The sequence below is a fragment of the Sinohyriopsis cumingii genome, chromosome 1, assembly GCF_028554795.1.
Source record: "Sinohyriopsis cumingii isolate HCF-2022 chromosome 1, ASM2855479v2, whole genome shotgun sequence".
Classification (NCBI taxonomy): domain Eukaryota; kingdom Metazoa; phylum Mollusca; class Bivalvia; order Unionida; family Unionidae; genus Sinohyriopsis; species Sinohyriopsis cumingii.
Window position 1 is genome coordinate 67230980 of NC_142961.1, and position 20250 is coordinate 67251229.

At 36.0% G+C, this 20250-nt stretch overlaps 1 protein-coding gene across 1 annotated transcript in view; it reads left to right on the plus strand.

The window, feature by feature from the left end:
• The window catches only part of LOC149807050 (serine/threonine-protein kinase RIO1-like), a 49566-nt gene that overhangs the window by 26585 nt on the left and 2731 nt on the right, over window positions 1-20250 (plus strand). The window contains exons 9-14 of the mRNA XM_089961185.1: window positions 1689-1775; window positions 4354-4491; window positions 9088-9191; window positions 9941-10113; window positions 15063-15155; window positions 19247-19300. Of these exons, the coding sequence (XP_089817311.1) occupies window positions 1689-1775; window positions 4354-4491; window positions 9088-9191; window positions 9941-10113; window positions 15063-15155; window positions 19247-19300 (649 nt within the window). The remainder of the gene's footprint in view (window positions 1-1688; window positions 1776-4353; window positions 4492-9087; window positions 9192-9940; window positions 10114-15062; window positions 15156-19246; window positions 19301-20250) is intronic.

A 20250-nucleotide genomic window follows, 5' to 3' on the forward strand; every position in this document is an offset into this window, starting at 1 on the left:
ACTGCAGGATAGTGGACTAGCATTAATTTTGAGTCCTGAAATCAATGACATTGTATTTAATGGGAGTCCGTGGACATAATTATATTTAATGGGAGTCCATGGACATCATTATGTTAATGGGAGTCCATGGATAGCATTGTGTTTAATTGGAGTCCATTGACATAATTATATTTACAGTTGAACCCGGTTATGTCGCCGGCCTAGGGGTTTGCCAAAAAGCGTCGAGATAACCGATGATCGAGATAAACGAAAACCAATATGGCGGCAATATATTAACATGTGCTTGAAATTTCTTTATGTACATGATGTGTGTTAATAAATGAGAATGTACATGCACGTGTTTTTGGAGGTTGTTTTTTTTGCACAACAGCGTTGCCGTGATTTGTTTGATGAAGCGATCGGCATGCTATAAAAATGTACATACATGTTTGCTAACAACAAAAGGCATATGTGCACCAACTAACAGCACAGATTTACCAGTATACAATACAAACCACCGTCGATTCTCGATACAAACCTTTATCATATTCTCCAACATTGCAAACACAAAGATCGCTCACAAAATCACAAAAAACGTGCGGGGTGTAGTTCGTTTTTACAAAAAGCTAACCAGTGTCAAAATTAAATTCGCGAGTCATTTCACTCTGACACAGCTCTGAAAAGTATCGTACACGCGGTTACTATCAAAAGACCGTGTTCTTGCAAAATAGGATCTCCATTCCCACGAAAGAAACTTACACGAGTCAACACCTGGCAATATTGGACCGTATATATTACTGTAGCATAAGTTAACACCCAATATAGGGATTCTTTCACTCCTGTATTTTGAGAAATAAATAATTATTTTTAATTATGCAAAACTTGTTTATTTGTTGTTTGCTATTTCTTCTTGCGGAGTTTAAGTCTCTGTAACCATAACTTTTATCTGTTCTATTCGCGTCTTCAGAAGTCGGCCAGTTGTAGGTATAGTACGGTAGCATGATTGACTGTCACAGCATATAGTACTCGGCCCAGATGTCAGCATAAGCAGATTATGATGTAACAATGCACTCCTAAGATGGGGTTGTCGATACAAACAAAGCGATTGGTCATGGGGATCGAGATAACCGACGTTAAGTGGCAAATTTGGCCTTCTTTTGTGCTCGAGATATTAGGGTTCGGTGACATAAAAGAATCGACATAACCGATGAGAAAATGCTAAGACAAAGAGAGAATTTGGCGGTTCCACTTCAAAAACGTCGACTTAATAGGGTTGGCGAGTTAACCGAGGTCGAGATAAGTGGGTTCGACTGTAATGGGAGCCCTGAGACATTGTTTAATGTGAGTCGAGTGACATCATGTTTAATGCAAGTCCTGTGTCATTATGTTTAATGGGAGTCCTTTGACATTGTGATGTCATTTGTTGCATCATAATTTCATTGTAGTGAAGATGTAAAAAGACTGAAATTTGTCAAAGCAGTATTATACATTAGTAAAGTTGACTAATTCATTTCAGTGCTTTAATGTTACTCTTTACAAATGGCAACCCAATACCATAATGTAATTTCATTTAATGACATTTATCTGGATGATGGAGTTTTATCTTATTGCACATGTGGTTGTATCGATGTGGATTTGCACAATGGCAAGCTTTCTCACATATCCACATTAGCCAAATCCGAGACAATGGTTTGTTCATTTATTTACAGAATTAACCAGGCTGGAATTCCCTGTCCAGAACCCATTCTGCTGAGAAGTCATGTACTTGTCATGGGCTTTATAGGGACAGAGGGATGGTAAGTGTTTGGGAATAATTCATTTACTGACATACTTTTTGTCGATTCAGTCATGGTTCACAAAGCAATTGTTAATTTAGTGTATGCATCTGTGCACTTTCCAGTCTGTGTCAGGTCATCATAATTCTAGATTAACCTCAGTGTTAAAGTTCAGTCTGTGTCAGGTCATCATTTTAATTTCAATAACCCAGTCTCTTCAAATTAGGACTATAGCACAGTGTGCATTTCTATTTAACTTTATCATCCTGGTTTATGTATCATCCAATGGAATGAGTTTTCCATTTCTTCATAGTAAATGAACATTAAAGTTGAAATTAACTTCTAAAAGTTTTTTCTACACTTGAACTTCAGTATGTTCAGTTTGACACATAGTCATGTTACTTGGTATGTATCAAAATCTGTAAGACACCAAAAGTAGGTGGGGCCCCGAGTGGTCTAAAGCGCTCTCTGAAATTTGATAGAGTCGTGCATAATGTGCATCTTTTCTAGCAGAGCATCAGACTCATAATCAAAGGGTTGAGAGTTTGATACCCACTCAGGCCTGCTTGGGTCAACTGCCTTGGTGAGCCCATGGGATCAACACTTAGCTCAGATTTCCAACAATGTGTTAAAAGTGCCATTAAAACCAGCAAAAGAGAAACAAATTGACATACGGCCATGGCCAGAATCTTTTCATTGGATCTAGCAGGTGGGCTTGATATGCAGGCCATGGCCAACTTGTAGATATAGAAGAGGACTACAGTCATGTGCTGACCAAGGGTTATATTGGGAGATAGAGCTTGAGTGATTGGCCAGTGATGTTTTCATTGACTCAACTCAAGGAAGAATGATGCTTATGCTGTGAGACTGGTTAGTGTCTGCAGGTCAGGATTTCATGGGTTAGTACATGTTGGGCATGTCATGGTCTTCATTAAGACAGTACTTCTAAGTGTACACTTGCCACTTACTTCATTGGAACAAAGGACTGGCTAGGTGCTTGTTCAAGTCAAGCGCTTCATTTGGGCAAGTCTGGTACCAGCCATATGCTTCTTTATGACGGGGTCTGGTAAGCAAGTCATGTACTATTTTTAGGCTTCCACATACTGTAATATACAAATTGGGTACCAAGTTCCACGGATTTCATTCTTGCCCTGAACCACAAATTTAACAATCCAGAGAAGAAATGACAACATATTATAAATACCCCCCCCCCCCTTTTTTTTTTTCTTTTACTTGTTTCGTTAAAGATAAACAGGTGCTTGATTTGTGCTCATGTAGATGTTAGTATTATTTTAACCTATGTGTGACTGTCATTTGTTATCAAAGTTTTGTTCTCTTTTGTTCTTTGTGAAATTTATTGAGATTAATCTATGAAATTTATTGAGATTAATCTATGAAATTTATTGAGATTAATCTATGAAATTTATTGAGATTAATCTATGAAATTTATTGAGATTAATCTATGAAATTTATTGAGATTAATCTATGAAATTTATTGAGATTAATCTATGAAATTTATTGAGATTAATCTATGAAATTTATTGAGATTAATCTATGAAATTTATTGAGGTTAATCTATGAAATTTATTGAGATTACTCTATGAAATTTATTGAGATTAATCTATGAAATTTATTGAGATTACTCTATGAAATTTATTGAGGTTAATCTATGAAATTTATTGAGGTTAATCTATGAAATTTATTGAGATTAATCTATGAAATTTATTGAGGTTAATCTATGAAATTTATTGAGATTAATCTATGAAATTTATTGAGGTTAATCTAAGAAATTTATTGAGATTAATCTATGAAATTTATTGAGATTAATCTATGAAATTTATTGAGATTAATCTATGAAATTTATTGAGATTAATCTATGAAATTTATTGAGGTTAATCTATGAAATTTATTGAGATTAATCTATGAAATTTATTGAGATTAATCTATGAAATTTATTGAGGTTAATCTATGAAATTTATTGAGATTAATCTATGAAATTTATTGAGGTTAATCTATGAAATTTATTGAGATTAATCTATGAAATTTATTGAGGTTAATCTATGAAATTTATTGAGGTTAATCTATGAAATTTAATGAGATTAATCTATGAAATTTATTGAGATTAATCTATGAAATTTATTGAGATTAATCTATGAAATTTATTGAGATTAATCTATGAAATTTATTGAGGTTAATCTATGAAATTTATTGAGATTAATCTATGAAATTTATTGAGGTTAATCTATGAAATTTATTGAGATTAATCTATGAAATTTATTGAGATTAATCTATGAAATTTATTGAGATTAATCTATGAAATTTATTGAGATTAATCTATGAAATTATATGCCTACAAATCTGCAAACTTTGACAGGCAAAGCCAGGACTTTGTGTCCCTTGAAAAAGTCTTCTTTTTTTTTTCTCATCCCAGATCTGCAAAAATAAATGATACGCCTGTATAACAATGTATTGCATCATGCAGGTAGTTAACTTTGCCATATTGATTTTTATAGAAACAAAACAAGAATATTTGTAATATAAGTTTGTGGGGAAATTTTCCCCTTTTTACACTCTTAGTATTGTTTCTGGTATTTTCTAGGCCAGCTCCTCTTTTGAAGGACTGTGAGATCAGCGAGTCAAAGGCCAGAGAGCTGTATCTTCAGTGTGTTCATATCCTGAGATCATTGTACCATGACTGTCACCTTATTCATGCTGACCTTAGTGAATTCAACCTTTTGTAAGTCTTGCATCATGTACAATCGATTCGACTATATTTCAAGTCCCACTTTCACTAAAGATGTTAGAAGTTTAGTTTTGTTTTACACATGTTTCTTGTTATTGGATTAAGATTCTGTAATATATCTTAAGTTATCCTGATAAAAGTATTGTTTTATCTGTTAGAAAATGTTGAGGATTTCACATCAAATTTTTTAAATTCCCCAATTTTTTTTCCTAGAATACACATATTTTTAGAATGAAACTAATTAAACATTCATTCCACTGACTCGATGTCATACAAAAATATTTAACAAAATGTCTTTATGATCATGTAGAGACTCAGTTTGAGGAAAAATGTGAGAAATGTGGTGACTGGGGACTGATTTGTTTCAGATTCAGGGTCTTTTAAGAATTACATTTTTAGAATGTGTGAACATTTCCGGGGGTGGTGGTGAAATTTTATAATCTTCATGGTTTTGTTGTCACATCAACATTAGTGGAAGGGAAGACATTGCATTGTCATTGACAGTTTGTTAAGGCTTTGGTTAGAGATCTTCATTTGCGTCTATTCACCAAACCCCTATATTTCCTGAACTCCTTGATGGATTTTGTTCATATGTCGGATGAATTGTGAAGCCAAGACAATACAGTCCATGACATGCTATCTCTCCTCTTTCAACCATGGGATAAAGACCACATGTTTTACACCAAGGTTTGGACCATGGGCTCAGTATGCAGGCCCTGGCCATGTTCTTTTCATGGTAAGACTGCAACAATGTCTGTATTGTAGGTATCTCACATTAAAGGCATGTTCATTTTTTTGGGTCAGATGTTTTGTTAAATGTGCAAATTTTTTCAGGGATGACAGGAAAAAATTTATGTTAACCAGAAAAAAAAGAATGTAAATGATTGACCTTGGCAGGGATTTTCCTAAGACAATTCACGTACCTGTTAAGTTTCTCTTTTATTTGAAATAATGTGCGAATCCAAAGGACAAAACCTTTGAAAAATTATCCTTGACTCATTTAGAAAACTAGAGGATCACTTAACCTAGTAAATTTGGGACAATCCTAACTGGGCAGTGTGCAGGCATACTCCGATATTATATTGTAGCAGTGATTTTATACATCAGCACAGAGATTTCTAGATTACTTGTAAACTCAAGATTAAAAGTCACTACAACATTTCCCACTTAAGAGACTTAACACATTATGTAAAGGATACTTAACACATTATGTAAAGTTAACTTCTAATTATTTTTATCAAGTTATCATACAAGGGATTGATTTGGGGTCTCAATTCTGCATCAGTCTTGGTGGGTTGGGGTGGGTATGTCTGGATCACACTCCTGGTGGGGTGGGGTAGGTTGGCATGGGATGCACGTTAAATGATGGATCTTGGGTCTCACCTCTTGGTGGAGTTAGATGGATAGGTTTGGGACTAGAGTTATGATACGGCAGATTCCATTCCAGTTCTTGTGATTACAGAATTCACTCTAAGTTTTAACTCTTCTGGTCACAGACCAGGAAAGCTTATGGGATGGTGTGTTGTGCATATGTTGTTGTTTCAGTCATTAGCACAAGTTTGTCATAGTACTTCTCCAAAACAGCTCGCAGGAATGCCATGAAACTTTACACACCCGCTCATTATGTGGTCTGGTTGGTTTCAAATGAAAATGGTGCTGCAAGACTTGGTCATGTTAGCATGGAGTTTTCACTAAAAGACTTCTTACTGAATTGGAGCTCAGTGAAGATTGTGCATAATATGACTGCGCAACAACCATCTTTAAAACCTTTTTATCCGTCTTCCTAAACAGAAATATTTCACATGGTGTCTGGTTGGTCTTAAATGGAAATGGAACCTTTCAGATATCAAATATTCCCAGCAGTGGCTATCTTAAAAATCTTGTTATTGCTACTACTTCAGAATGGTTGATCATATCAGCGTGGGATTTTCACTAAAAGACCATATGATATCAGTTATACTTAAATGAAAATGGTACAGCTCACACATCTAATATGGATGCCGCAATAGCCATCTTGAAAACTTTGTTATAACTGCTCCTTCTGAATGGATGGTCATATCAACATGAGGTTTTCACTAAAAGATAGGTTGTGATTTTGCACAAAGGTTGTGCTGATGGCCTGGATGACTGTCACAGCAGCTGCCATCTTATTCATTTGTACTCTTGAATAGAAAGTCATATTGACATAGGGTTTTAATTGTTGGTAAATGAAAATGGTTCTGCTTGCAAATCCAATATGGGCGCGACAGTGACCATCTTGAAATTCATGCTATAGCTACTTCTCCTGAATGGATGGTCATATCAACATGTGTTTTGCACTTAAAGATTTTTTTATATCTAGTTGGACATAACTGAAAATGGTGATGTTCTGATGGCCAATAGGGCTGCCACAGCATCATATTTAAAAATTTGACTTTTTTGCTGAATTTGTTTTGGCCAGTAGCCCTTTGAGGGACTCTTGTTAAAAAAAACGTCATTGCCAGAAATTGATCCTATTGAACAAGGATTGTAAATAATATTTGGAAATCTACCCTTATTTACTTAAATCCCCATGTTCAGAAAATTTGCCCCTTACTTCAGTGTAGATCATGAATACCTAACAGAAATCATGGCATTTTCACTGGCAAGCCATTGATTAAGTAGTGCAAGTTTAGGTTTGTAATACGAGTGTGATGTCGAAAGTTCCTAATGAATCTCTATTCAAAAGTATTAAAGCTAAACTGAAGAGGAAATACTGCCATGCGTGATGACCAAAAGATCCAACTCAGATCTCCAAATGCTGAAATGAAAGTAGTCTGATATGGCAGGTAAATTCTGATTAAATGTAATTATGTTTACATCAGAGCTTAATGCTTAAAGAACCTTGTACAGGTGTTGGATATCAGAACTTAATGTTTGATAAGACTTGTATTGGTGTTTCATATCAAAACTGTTTAATAGGCCTTGTGTAGGTGTTTGATATCAGAACGTAATGTTTAATAGGCCTTGTATAGGTGTTTGATTTCAGAACTTAATGTTTGATGGGCCTTGTATGGATGTTTGATTTCAGAACTTAATGTTTGATGGGCCTTGTGTAGGTGTTTGATATCAGAACTTAATGTTTGATGGGCCTTGTATGGGTGTTTGATTTCAGAACTTAATGTTTGATGGGCCTTGTATGGTTATTTGATTCAGAACTTGATGTTTGATGGGCCTTGTATGGGTATTTGATTTCAGAACTTGATGTTTGATGGGCCTTGTATGGGTATTTTATTTTCAGAACTTAATGTTTGATGGACCTTGTATGCGTATTTGATTTTAGAACTTAATGTTTGATGGGCCTTGTATGGCTGTTTGATTTCAGAACTTAATGTTTGATGGGCCTTGTATGCGTATTTGATTTTAGAACTTAATGTTTGATGGGCCTTGTATGGGTGTTTGATTTCAGAACTTGATCTTTGATGGGCCTTGTATAGGTATTTAATATCAGAACTTAATGTTGGATAGGCCTTGTATGGGTATTTGATTTCAGAACTTGATGTTTGATGAGCCTTGTATGGGTATTTGATTTCAGAACTTGATGTTTAAGAGGCATGATATCAGAACTGTAGTGTTTGATTGGACTTGTATAATTGTTGGATATTGGAACTTCAGGATTTTATGGAACTTGTACAGGTGTTGAATATCATAAGTTTTAATGTTTAATGGGCCATGTACGGGTGTTTGATATCAGAAGTTTTAATGTTTATGGGGCCTTGTGAACGTGTTTGATTTCAGATTTTGATGTTTAATGGGCCTTGTACAAAAACGTAATGTAGTTGTGATTTTAATGCCATTTATCATTGCATGATAGGTTATATATGGCAGCCAGTATAACTGGTGGAGGAAGAACATGGGAAAATCCCAGTAAGAACCACAGACCCACAAGAAGCTACTGGTAAGCTTTCTCACATACCCACATTGGCTGAGGCAGGGACTGAAACCAATGCAGGTGGAGGTGAGATGGCAGTGATCAATAAAGGCAAGCACTTTAAACCACTCAGCCACCAAAATGCACCTCAGAACTTAATGTTTAATGGGCCTTGTATAGGTGTTTGATATCAAAACTTAGAAAGGCGATGTCAGTGCGGTTGGAAAGGCCATGTCAGTGTGGTTGGAAAGGCCATGTCAGTGTGGTTGAGAAAGGCAGTGTCATTGTGGTTGAGAAAGGCCATGTCAGTGTGGTTGGGAAAGGCTGTGTCAGTGTGGTTGGAAAGGCCATGTCAGTGTGGTTGGGAAAGGACAGGTATTTTGGAATATTTAGTTTTGCTTAAATATTTTCAGTAATGTCTTTACTTTGAATAATCTTTCTTTGATGTTGTTGTCATAAACATTCAAGATTGCTTAAAAAGTTAAATCACTATGACAGAAGTTAAAGTTTTTTTTCTTAAACCCTGTTTTCATTTTCACTGAGAAATGCTTACTGCATTATTAGGATTTTCTAAAGTGACCATCTTACAATACACATGCAAAGTGAGAAAAGAGACTATCAGCCTCTAATAATTAGAGGCTTTACATTTTCTTAAACATAAGAATGAGCACTGCATATCTGACTTTCTGTGTTAATTACAGGTACCATGAAGGTCAGGTGTATGTGATAGATGTGTCCCAGTCTGTGGAACATGACCATCCTCAAGCATTAGAGTTCCTCAGAAAAGACTGCTCCAATGTAACAGGTTGTTCATTTTGTGTTTATATATTTGTTGCAGAACAGTTAATATAGAGCATAACTGGCATACTGTTGAACCTATCAATGATGCAACAAGGTATTGCAATCTCTATAGAGTACTATTAAACAAATGGACTTTGTTAAGGCTATATATATTTCAATCTCTTGTGATTGCTAATCATCAGCAACCACATCTTTGACTCAGTATCAGCTATTTTGTTTTGTCATTTTCTGGACATTTTTACCTTTTTTCTAAATGACAAAAGTCGTTTCACTAGATCGGTATCTGTTTGGAAGAGACCACACTAAGAAAAGAAAAACAACTGGAAAAAAATTCAGCCAGTACTCTTTGGTCATTTAAGCCCTGATTATTTTGTTCACACGCATTCAGTATAAGGTTAGCCCTGATTAAAAGCACTTGACATTGTGCATTGTTCCATTTAAATGGAGGGGCCCCGAGTGGTCTAAAGCGCTCACCATTACGGATCACTGCCATCTCACCTCTATCTGTGTGAGTTTGAGTCTCAGGCTCGGCTAACGTGGGTACGTGAGAAAGCCTGCCAGTAGCTTCTCGTGGGTCGGTGGTTCTTCCCGGGGTTTTCCAGGGTTCTTCCTCCACTAATTATACTGGCCACCATGTATAGCCTATCCTGTGCTGAAAAATGGTGTTAAATCTTACAACAACATCAACCATTTAAATGGATGAAATTCAATGAATACTGAGGATATAATATATGTTTTTGTCCATGTTTTCAGACTATTTCTGTAAGAAAGGTGTGAGCACCCTGAGCATCAAGGAGCTGTTTGATTTTGTAACAGACATCACCATCACAAAAGAAAACCTGGATGATTACCTTGACAAAGTGATGGCACTGACTGCCACAAGGTCTCCAGAGGATGTGTCAGAACAGGACAAGATTGATGAGGAGGTACAGACCACATTTGGCCATTGTAGAAGTATGATGAGGAAGTACTGACCTCTAGTATCAATTACAATAGAGTGATCAAGAAATACTAACCCCTGTAGGCTATTACACTAGTGTGAGTGTGATCAAGAAGTACTGATCAATGTAGGCTGTTACTCTGGTCTGATCTTACCCCTGTTCATTATTAAACTTCCATGATGAAGTACTGACCTCAGTTGGCTATTACATAAGTGTGATGAGAAGGTAATTACCTCTGGCTATTACACATGTGTGATCAGGAAATATGTTAGTGTCATGAAGAGGTACTTACCCTGGTTGAAGAGGTACTGACCCTGGTTGGCTAGTATGTTAGTGTCATGAAGAGGTACTGACCCTGGTTGGCTAGTATGTTAGTGTTGAGGAGAGGTACTGACCCTGGTTGGCTACTATGTTAGTGTCATGAAGAAGTACTTACCCTGGTTGGCTACTATGTTAGTGTCATGAAGAAGTACTCACCCTGGTTGGCTACTATGTTAGTGTCAAGAAGAGGTACTGACCCTGGTTGGCTAGTATGTTAGTGTCAAGGAGAGGTACTGACCCTAGTTGGCTACTATGTTGATGTCATGAAGAAGTACTTATCCTGGTTGGCTACTATGTTAGTGTCATGAAGAGGTACTGACCCTGGTTGGCTAGTATGTTAGTGTCATGAAGAAGTACTTACCCTGGTTGGCTACTATGTTAGTGTCATGAAGAGGTACTTACCCTTGTTGGCTACTATGTTAGTGTCATGAAGAAGTACTTACCCTGGTTGGCTACTATGTTGATGTCATGAAGAAGTACTTATCCTGGTTGGCTAGTATGTTAGTGTCATGAAGAAGTACTTACCCTGGTTGGCTACTATGTTAGTGTCAAGAAGAGGTACTTACCCTGGTTGGCTACTATGTTGATATCATGAAGAAGTACTTATCCTGGTTGGCTACTATGTTGATATCATGAAGAAGTACTTACCCTGGTTGGCTACTATGTTAGTGTCATGAAGAGGTACTGACCCTGGTTGGCTAGTATGTTAGTGTCGAGGAGAGGTACTGACCCTGGTTGGCTAGTATGTTAGTGTCATGAAGAAGTACTTACCCTGGTTGCTACTATGTTAGTGTCATGAAGAAGTAATTACCCTGGTTGGCTACTATGTTAGTGTCATGAAGAGGTACTGACCCTGGTTGGCTAGTATGTTAGTGTCGAGGAGAGGTACTGACCCTGGTTGGCTAGTATGTTAGTGTCATGAAGAAGTACTTACCCTGGTTGCTACCATGTTAGTGTCATGAAGAAGTACTTACCCTGGTTGGCTACTATGTTAGTGTCATGAAGAAGTACTTACCCTGGTTGCTACTATGTTAGTGTCATGAAGAAATACTTACCCTGGTTGGCTACTATGTTAGTGTCATGAAGAAGTACTTACCCTGGTTGGCTACTATGTTGATGTCATGAAGTACTTATCCTGGTTGGCTACTATGTTAGTGTCATGAAGAGGTACTTCCATATCAGTAATTGTTGTATAACACCGCTTTTGTTGCAATAAATTTGTTTAAAACTGCTAAGCCAGTTTATCCATTTGAGTCATTTACAGTGTATCCATTGCCAGTAGCCTCCACAACAGTGACTTGCCATTTAGCTTTATTTTTCAAGCACTGTTTGGGGCCTTGAGTGGCCAAGTGGTCTAAAGCACTCTCTGTTACGGATCACTGCCATCTCACCTCTGCGTGGGTTCGAGTCTCGGATTCAGCCAATATGGGTATGTGAGAAAGCTTGCCAGTAGCTTCTCGTGGGTCGGAGGTTCTTTCTGGGGTTTACTCGGGGTTTTTCCGCCATCATTAATACTGGCCGCCATGTATAGCCTATCGTGTGTTGAAAAATGGTGTTAAACCCTACAACAACAACAAGCACTGTTTCTTGCAGAGTCATATTATTTGATAGGTAGTTGCATCGAGAATACAAAACCTGAAGTCAAAACTAGGTCCTATATCCATATAATACCACAATCAAATGAAAATTGTATTAAATGTAAACCTGAACTGCTTTGTGCAATCTGAGCAATACAAAGAGTAATCTGTATATTACATGCTATAATTACTTAAAACTCTATGAACATTTATTTCTGCCACTAACATGGACCTGCAGTGAAAATTCATGTCACAGATTGGCTAAATCCATGTGGATCAGTACAAGAATACAGACACAAAACTAAATAATAAATTATTTATGCACAATATTCACTTTAATTAGTCTACATCACGTTTAACTCTTTGCTCATAGGTTGTAAAGTCAAGTCCACAAATTCTGAATGCTGTATTTTATTGCTGTAAAATTCCTCCTACGAGGCCTATGATGGATCAGTGTCACATGATGAGAACATCGAACTGTACTTGTTATTTTGTATCTCACTCACTCCTGACATTACTATATATAATCTTTGATCTGAACTTGGAAACATTTCTTTCACATGAACTAAATTGGTACCCTATGCTAATTTGATTAACTTGGTGATTATGAATGGGCTGGTACTCGAGTACCTGGGTACCCACTGACACTTTAACAAGCCAAATAATCAGGAACTTCCCACATGATTAGACAAAACTTGTTTGATGAAGTGATTTGATTTCCATCGAGTTTTAAAAATGAACATGTTTTTGAATGTGTGCAGAAAACAGGAATCACACAATTAGAATTCAAATTTTTGTGCACTCATTTCTCACAATTTTAACTTCCTTATCAAAACTTGTGCTGAAAAATGTAAAAAGATATGCTATGCTGTGTTGTGAAACTAGCCTTACAGTATTCATTGCTTACTTGTCATTCCTGATGGATTGTTCAGTTAGTTTTTTTTTTGTTGAATATTGATTCCACTTGAAAACATAAATACTGCTATAAAGAAAGTTTTATAGCACCTGTATTTCAAAGTTAATGTCCATTTAATTCTTAAAAAAAAGGTTGTAATTCCACTGAAGTACTTCACTGCTTCTTTCAGCTAAAAGTGTACATTTCTAATATGTAAAATTTTAAATTTAGGTTGAAATTAAACTTGAATTAGGTAATCATTAATTCACTGAGATATACATGTAATAAATAAATTCTTCATAGGGGGCCCCAAGTGGCCGAGTGGTCTAAAGCGCTCTCCGTTATGGATCACTGCCATCTCACCTCTGTCTGCGTGGGTTCGAGTCTCGGATTCGGCTAATGTGGGTATGTGAGAAAGCTTGCCAGTAGCTTCTCGTGGGTTGGTGGTTCTTTCCGGGGTTTTCCCGGTTTCTTCCTCCACTATTAATACTGGCCGCCATATATAGCCTATCGTGTGCTGAAAAATGGCGTTAAACCCTACAACAACAACAACAACAATTCTTCATAGACCAGAGGTCTTATGGGATGGTCAACTGTCAAGCATCCAGGTTCTCACTAATCTTCCTTAACTACTTGGAGGGTTATCATGGAACTTTACAGACATTCATCATCCTAAAGTCTAGTTGTAAATGTAAATAGTGCCACTCAGACAGCCTTTATGAAACTCTTGTTACTGCTCCTTTTTTTGAATGGATGGTCACATGAACATGAGGTTTTCAACAAAGACAAATGATGTTTACTTGCTTCTCAGTGAGATCTGACATCCAGTATGGAACCATGGAAGCCAGCTTGAAAATCTTATCACTAGTCATCCTGAATGAAAAGTCCTATTGAAAATCTTATCATCCTGAATGAAAAGTCATATTGAAAATCTTATCACTAGTCATCCTGAATGAAAAGTCATATTGAAAATCTTATCACTAGTCATCCTGAATGAAAAGTCATATTGACATGGGTTTTCACCAGAAGACTTTATATGAAGTCAAGTTGGTATGAGATGAAAATGACACAGATCTGAGATGCAGTATGGCCTACATGTTGGCAATTTTGACTTGTTATTGTTACTCCTAGGTGGATGATCATATCAACTTGGGGTTTTCACCAAAATATTTCTTATGATGTCTTGTTCGACCTAAATAAATTTGCCGCCAAACTGATACCCAAGTCGGCTACCATTACAGCCATCTGTAAAACTTTATTGCTACTCCTCAACTAAAAGTTATGTATTCATGTGTGATTTTCAGAAGAAGACATTTTGTTGTCTGGTTGGTCCTAAATGATAATGGCACCAATCTGACGTAACATATGGCACAATGAGAATCATCTTGAAAATATTGTTATTGCTGTTCCTGCAAGATGGATGGATGGTCATCTTTGGGGCATGTTCACCAGAAGAGTTCTTATTGTGTCAGTTTGGTGTCAATGACAACAATGTCTCTCTGACATCAATTGTTACTTTGACTGCCATCTTGGAATCTAATCACTATTCAAGAATAGATGCCACATCTGTTTGGGGTTTTGACAACAAGACATTTTATCGTGTCTTGGTGGTTCTAATAAAAATGGTGCCAATTTTTATGTTCAATATGGCTGCCATTATGGTCATCATCAAAGTCTTGTGATTACTACTCTAAAATGAATAGTTCTATTGACATGGAGTTTTCAACAAAAACGGACATCCTATATGGCAACAACAGCAGCCAATTAGAAAAAATGTTTTGTCACTCAAAAATATCTGGTTTCAACTCTCTGCAGTTACAAAGAAGAAATGGTGGTATTTTGGATTCCTTTCAGAAAGTTCCTTTAACAGTCTCTAGTTTAATGACATCATTGTACAATTTAGGATGCCACCTCTAGCAAATCCAGTAAGATTAATGGCATACATTTTTATTTAGGTTAATAATAATATAACAGGTTCGAGATTAGCGTTATTTCAAAATGTGTTAACTGGGCTCAAATGGCCTGCCACTATGTTTATTAAATCATTTAGTAATCATGTACAGCCTATTCACTGCAAGCATTGTTTCACATTTCCATAGTTTTCAAAAACTGAACTAGTGATGGTTTTACTTTTATTGCAGGTTTTCAAAAATTCCTACATTCCTAGAACACTAGATCAGGTGATACATTTTGAGCGAGATTTTGAAAAAGCAAAGAAAGGGGAGACCTCAGAGGTAAGTGTGAAACTCATTTTGATTTAGTTTACAAATACTTATATATTTGTTGATTTATCAATTTGACCGCTCAGGTGGCCTAGCGGTAATTGCGTCCACCTCGTATGTGGGAGGTTGCGGGTTTGAACCCTGACCGAGTCATACCAAAGACTTAAAAAATGGTACTAGCAGCTGCCTTGTTTGGTGCTCAGCATTAAGGAGTTAGTGCTAGGACTGGTTGTCCTGGTGTTCGGATAATGTGACTGGGTGGGACATCATGCTACATGTCTGCGGCATGATGCTCCATTGCTAGACATCACTATAAACTGTCACACTGTAGACATCGTAGCGATATGACTGAATTTTTTTTTTTAAAAAAGCTATGTTAAAAATCCAAATCACATACACATTTATCAATTTATTTATTGGTACAAGAAAAGCTGGATTATCATTTCATCTTATAAGCAAGCAATTGTTGCTTGGATAGCAAAAGAGTTGAAGAGAGCAGTGTAAAATAAGTGGTAATTTGAGGTTGAACCAAGGTTTCTGTTCAGAAATCCATATGTATATTGTAATTTGTACCAACTAATAACAATGTCATTAAAAATTCTAGCTTGATTTCAGAAATCCATATACATATTGTAATTTGTACCAAATTAGAACAAAGTCACTAAAGTTCAAGCTTGATTTCCACATTATTCAGATTCATCAGCTGCATTGTTAGTCCTTTAAAACTCCTGATAATGCAACAACAGTCTGATAGTATTGAGTGAAGATAATGAAGCAGTCTGGTAGTATTAACTCAAGATAATACAACACTGATAGTATTGACTCAGAATAACGCAACAACAGTCTGATAGTATTAAGTGCAGATAATGAAGCAGTCTGGTAGTATTAACTCAAGATAATACAACACTGATAGTATTGACTCAGAATAATGCAACAACAGTCTGATAGTATTAAGTGCAGCTAATGAAGCAGTCTGGTAGTATTAACTCAAGATAATACAACACTGATAGTATTGACTCAGAATAATGCAACAACAGTGATAGTATTAAGTGAAGATAATGAAGCAGTCCGGTAGTATTAACTCAAGATAATACAACACTGATAGTATTGACTCAGAATAATGCAACAACAGTCTGATAGTATTAAGTGCAGATAATGAAGCAGTCTGGTAGTATTAACTCAAGATAATACAACACTGATAGTATTGACTCAGAATAATGCAACAACAGTGATAGTATTAAGGGAAGATAATGAAGCAGTCTGGTAGTATTAACTCAAGATAATACAACACTGATAGTATTGACTCAGAATAAAGCAACAACAGTCTGATAGTATTAAGTGAAGATAATGAAGCAGTCTAGTAGTATTAACTCAAGATAATACAACACTGATAGTATTGACTCAGAATAATGCAACAACAGTCTGATAGTATTAAGTGAAGATAATGAAATAGTCTGGTAGTATTAACTCGAGATAAAGCCATGGAGATTTATATTATTAACTTGAGAAAATACAGCAGAGTGATTAATTCAGTTTAATAAAACAGAGACTGACAGCATTAAATCAAGATAACGCAACAGTGTGATAGTAATAACTCAAATCATTTATACTATAATCAATTTTTTTTTACATGGCAATTTATTTAAATCAAAATGAAATATTTTGCAGTTTGTGCTATTGTCTGCTAGATAGTAAGTGGAATCTACTCATTATCTGCTAAGGATACTTCATTGAAGAAATTCCACTCCAGAATAAAGTCAGCAAAAATTTGTAATGAATGTAACAGAATAAAGAAGATGGAAAGATGTCATCAATACAAAACATTCATTTGGTTCCAAAATACAGCATACAGATATGATTCCAGAAAGGAAACACCCCATGCTTGCACTTTTGTGTAGTAACTAAATTTTTGCAATAAAATGATATTTCAGACAAAAAAGGTCTTTTCAATATGACCCCAACATGACAAAAGATAAAGAGTTGCATTTTATTTGTTTTAACCTAGGACTTGTGAAGCATTTCCTGATAATTGGAAGCAACATAATTACCAAAATGTCTGCATCAGCACAATTAAAAATGCTTATTTTCAAATTATCAGAATATTGCTTCTTTTACTACTTTTCACATAAGGTATAATGTCCAAACAATTATAAGTTCTAATATTACCATGCCAGTCTATTAATGGGTTATCATCATCATTATTATAACTGGAGCAATTTCTTTTTATTTGCTTTAATATTCTTGGAAATTTTATCACCTGAAAATTCACTAATGACGATTATATGGTTTTGAAAAAAAGTTGCTTGAAGTTTTGAACTTAGCTAAACTCTACAGTTACCAGGCATGTACTGTGATTCACCCAGTATGTAACCTTTGGATTTTAACAATGTAACAGTACTGGACCAGTCAGTTTGGGCGTACTGAATCAGATGTAGTAAGCAGGAACACCTGTCTGCTGCAGTTCTTATACTAGCAACTGTATATGAATAAGTTCAGTGTATTTCATTATATAAAACTTTTGTACATGCAATTTCTTACTCTGTACCAACAATATGAGACTCAAACTCAATACGGTAACTTGACTATATATTTATCAGTTGCAAAACAATTACAAGGAATACATTTTCCAGGCCAGTAATGGGGCAGGGCCTTACAATTTTGCTTTTGACTGATTAGTTGAGGACCAGTAGGAACTAAGGACTGGTCCAACAGCTAAGTCTGACATGGGAATGTTTACTACATTGCGTTAACATAAACACAGACAGGACTAAATAACAGTTAATACAAACAAAAAATTCAGACAATTACTTTATTGCTTATTCAGTCATAAAAATATTTTGCTAACATTAACGTTTTACACTTTGAAATCACATGCTTGTGCCTTTTATCAGTAGGTCTTTTTGAACCTCATTGCTGTAGTTAACTAAAACTTAAAGTCAGAAAGTTCTCAAAACAAAAGATATAGAATAAAGTAGAACACATTTTCCAATCAAAGCTCATCAGTTAAAGAGACATAAAAATACCCATAAAGTCAGTTTATATGTAGTCAGTATCCCCAAAAATAATTATTCACTTGGCAGATAGTCCTAGTTTCCTGTGACCTTTCCCACCCCAGTTAAGATATTTTGACATTTTTGTTGTCAAAATATCTAACAAGTGGTGGGAAAGGCCAGAGAAAACTCAGACTACTTGACAGATTCCTCAACCTCAGATGAACTTGGCCTCATCCCTTGGAGTGTCCCCTTTGAGTGTACATGTAGAATGCCTGCTTTCTTAGAGGAAAGCAGTCAGTGGGCTTTGGTCTCGTCTGGACAGAAATCAGCTAGTTCTTGTCCCTCTGACAAGGTGAATAACTGGTTGTGCACTCAGATATGTAGGGGTTAGGAGACTCCGGGTCTTGAAGATTGAATGGGGTATGTTTCTTTACTATAAATAACTTTTTTGGTGCAAGTAGTTTGCTCTTTGCTTGTTTCATGTGTTATCAGCGTGTCGGTTATAAAACTGGCCATGCTTTTGAATAAGGCATTTGAACTACTGACTGACTCAGGGTATGCCATACATGCTGAACAAAACATAAATGACCTCTTGTCATGATACTCAACCCATGGCAAAACCTTTTTCTAAAGTCCTGGGAAGACTGAATATGTTTATTTTTATCATAATTTCCATTCATTTTGGACCTGGGGCATTTAAAATGCTGAGGTGCAACACGTCTTGTAGCAGATGATTTCCTGTAGTTTTCAGCCAGTAAATCCATACTTAAATCTTGCACCTTCTAGAATATATGGTAATCTGATACTGTTGATGATTAATTTTGGCTTTGGTTTGATTGATGAAGATTAAAAAAATATCCTAGGAGGCAAATAATTAACCATAGCACTTGTAGAAAGTTGGTACCAACAAAAGAACATGAATGAGAGCAGTCAGAAATAGAAAATTCCATCATGTACCCTCTTTCTGGTATTAAAATATTAAGCAAGTCACTTATTTTTGGGGCAATGTTTGGTGATTAATTTAGAAATTTGCTCATGATGTCAACATGTAGGATTGTTGTGCATGCATTTCCCATTGTCTTGATTATCATTTCATTATCTCTGTTTCAGATCTTGTACCAGATTGTGACAGGGCTCCGGCCTGACTTAACAGGTGCCCAGCAGGTGAGAGAGAAGTAATATGCCAATCAAGAGTAATTTTTGTTAGGCTTTTGAGCAGTATAAATGAGATTACAAAATGGAAGAATTAGGCCAATTGAAGTAAAGTAATGCAAAACAATTTACGGACAAATAAAAATTAATCATTGATTTATAAAGCATGTACATAAGGAAGCTTAATCTTAAGCTTATTGTAACACACACGCTGTTTGCATCTGTTTACCTCTTACAGGAAGACACCATATTGTGGGTTCCAACATACACAAAGAATTATGGCTACTCTAGGTTTTATATATATATATATATATGGTATCCACTTAACATTGTGAACCGCACTGGTGGCCCAGAGGTTAGAGCATCCGCCTCAGATGCGGGAGGTCGTGGGTTCGATTCCTGGCCAAGTCATACCAAAGACTTTAAAAAATGGTACTGACAGCTGCCTTGCTTGGCACTCAGCATTAAGAGGTTAGTGTTAGGACTGGTCAGCCTGGTGTCAGGATAATGTGACTGGGTGGGTCATCATGCTACATGTCTGCGGCATGATGCCCCAGTGCTAGACATCACTATGAACTGCCACACTGCAGACATCGTAGCGATATGACTGAAAAATTGTTAAAGCTACATTAAAAATCCAAATCACAAACACACTTAACATTGTGGAAAGAACTACCAACTTAACACAGACGTTCTGAAGTCTACAATGGACAGGTGGACAAAAACTAGATAATCTCATGTTTTCACTAGCATCAATTTATTGACATTTCTTTTGTAAGAATATTACACCATGATTTAACAATTTTAGTTTACATTGAAAATCAAGAGAATCATATTGAAATTGAATTTTGACAACATTATTTAGTGAAAACTGCATAAGTGTATGCTCTATAATCCTCAAAAAGGACTCCTGGGATGTAAAATGTATTATTCCACCCACCCACTCCCCAAAAAAAGACTCC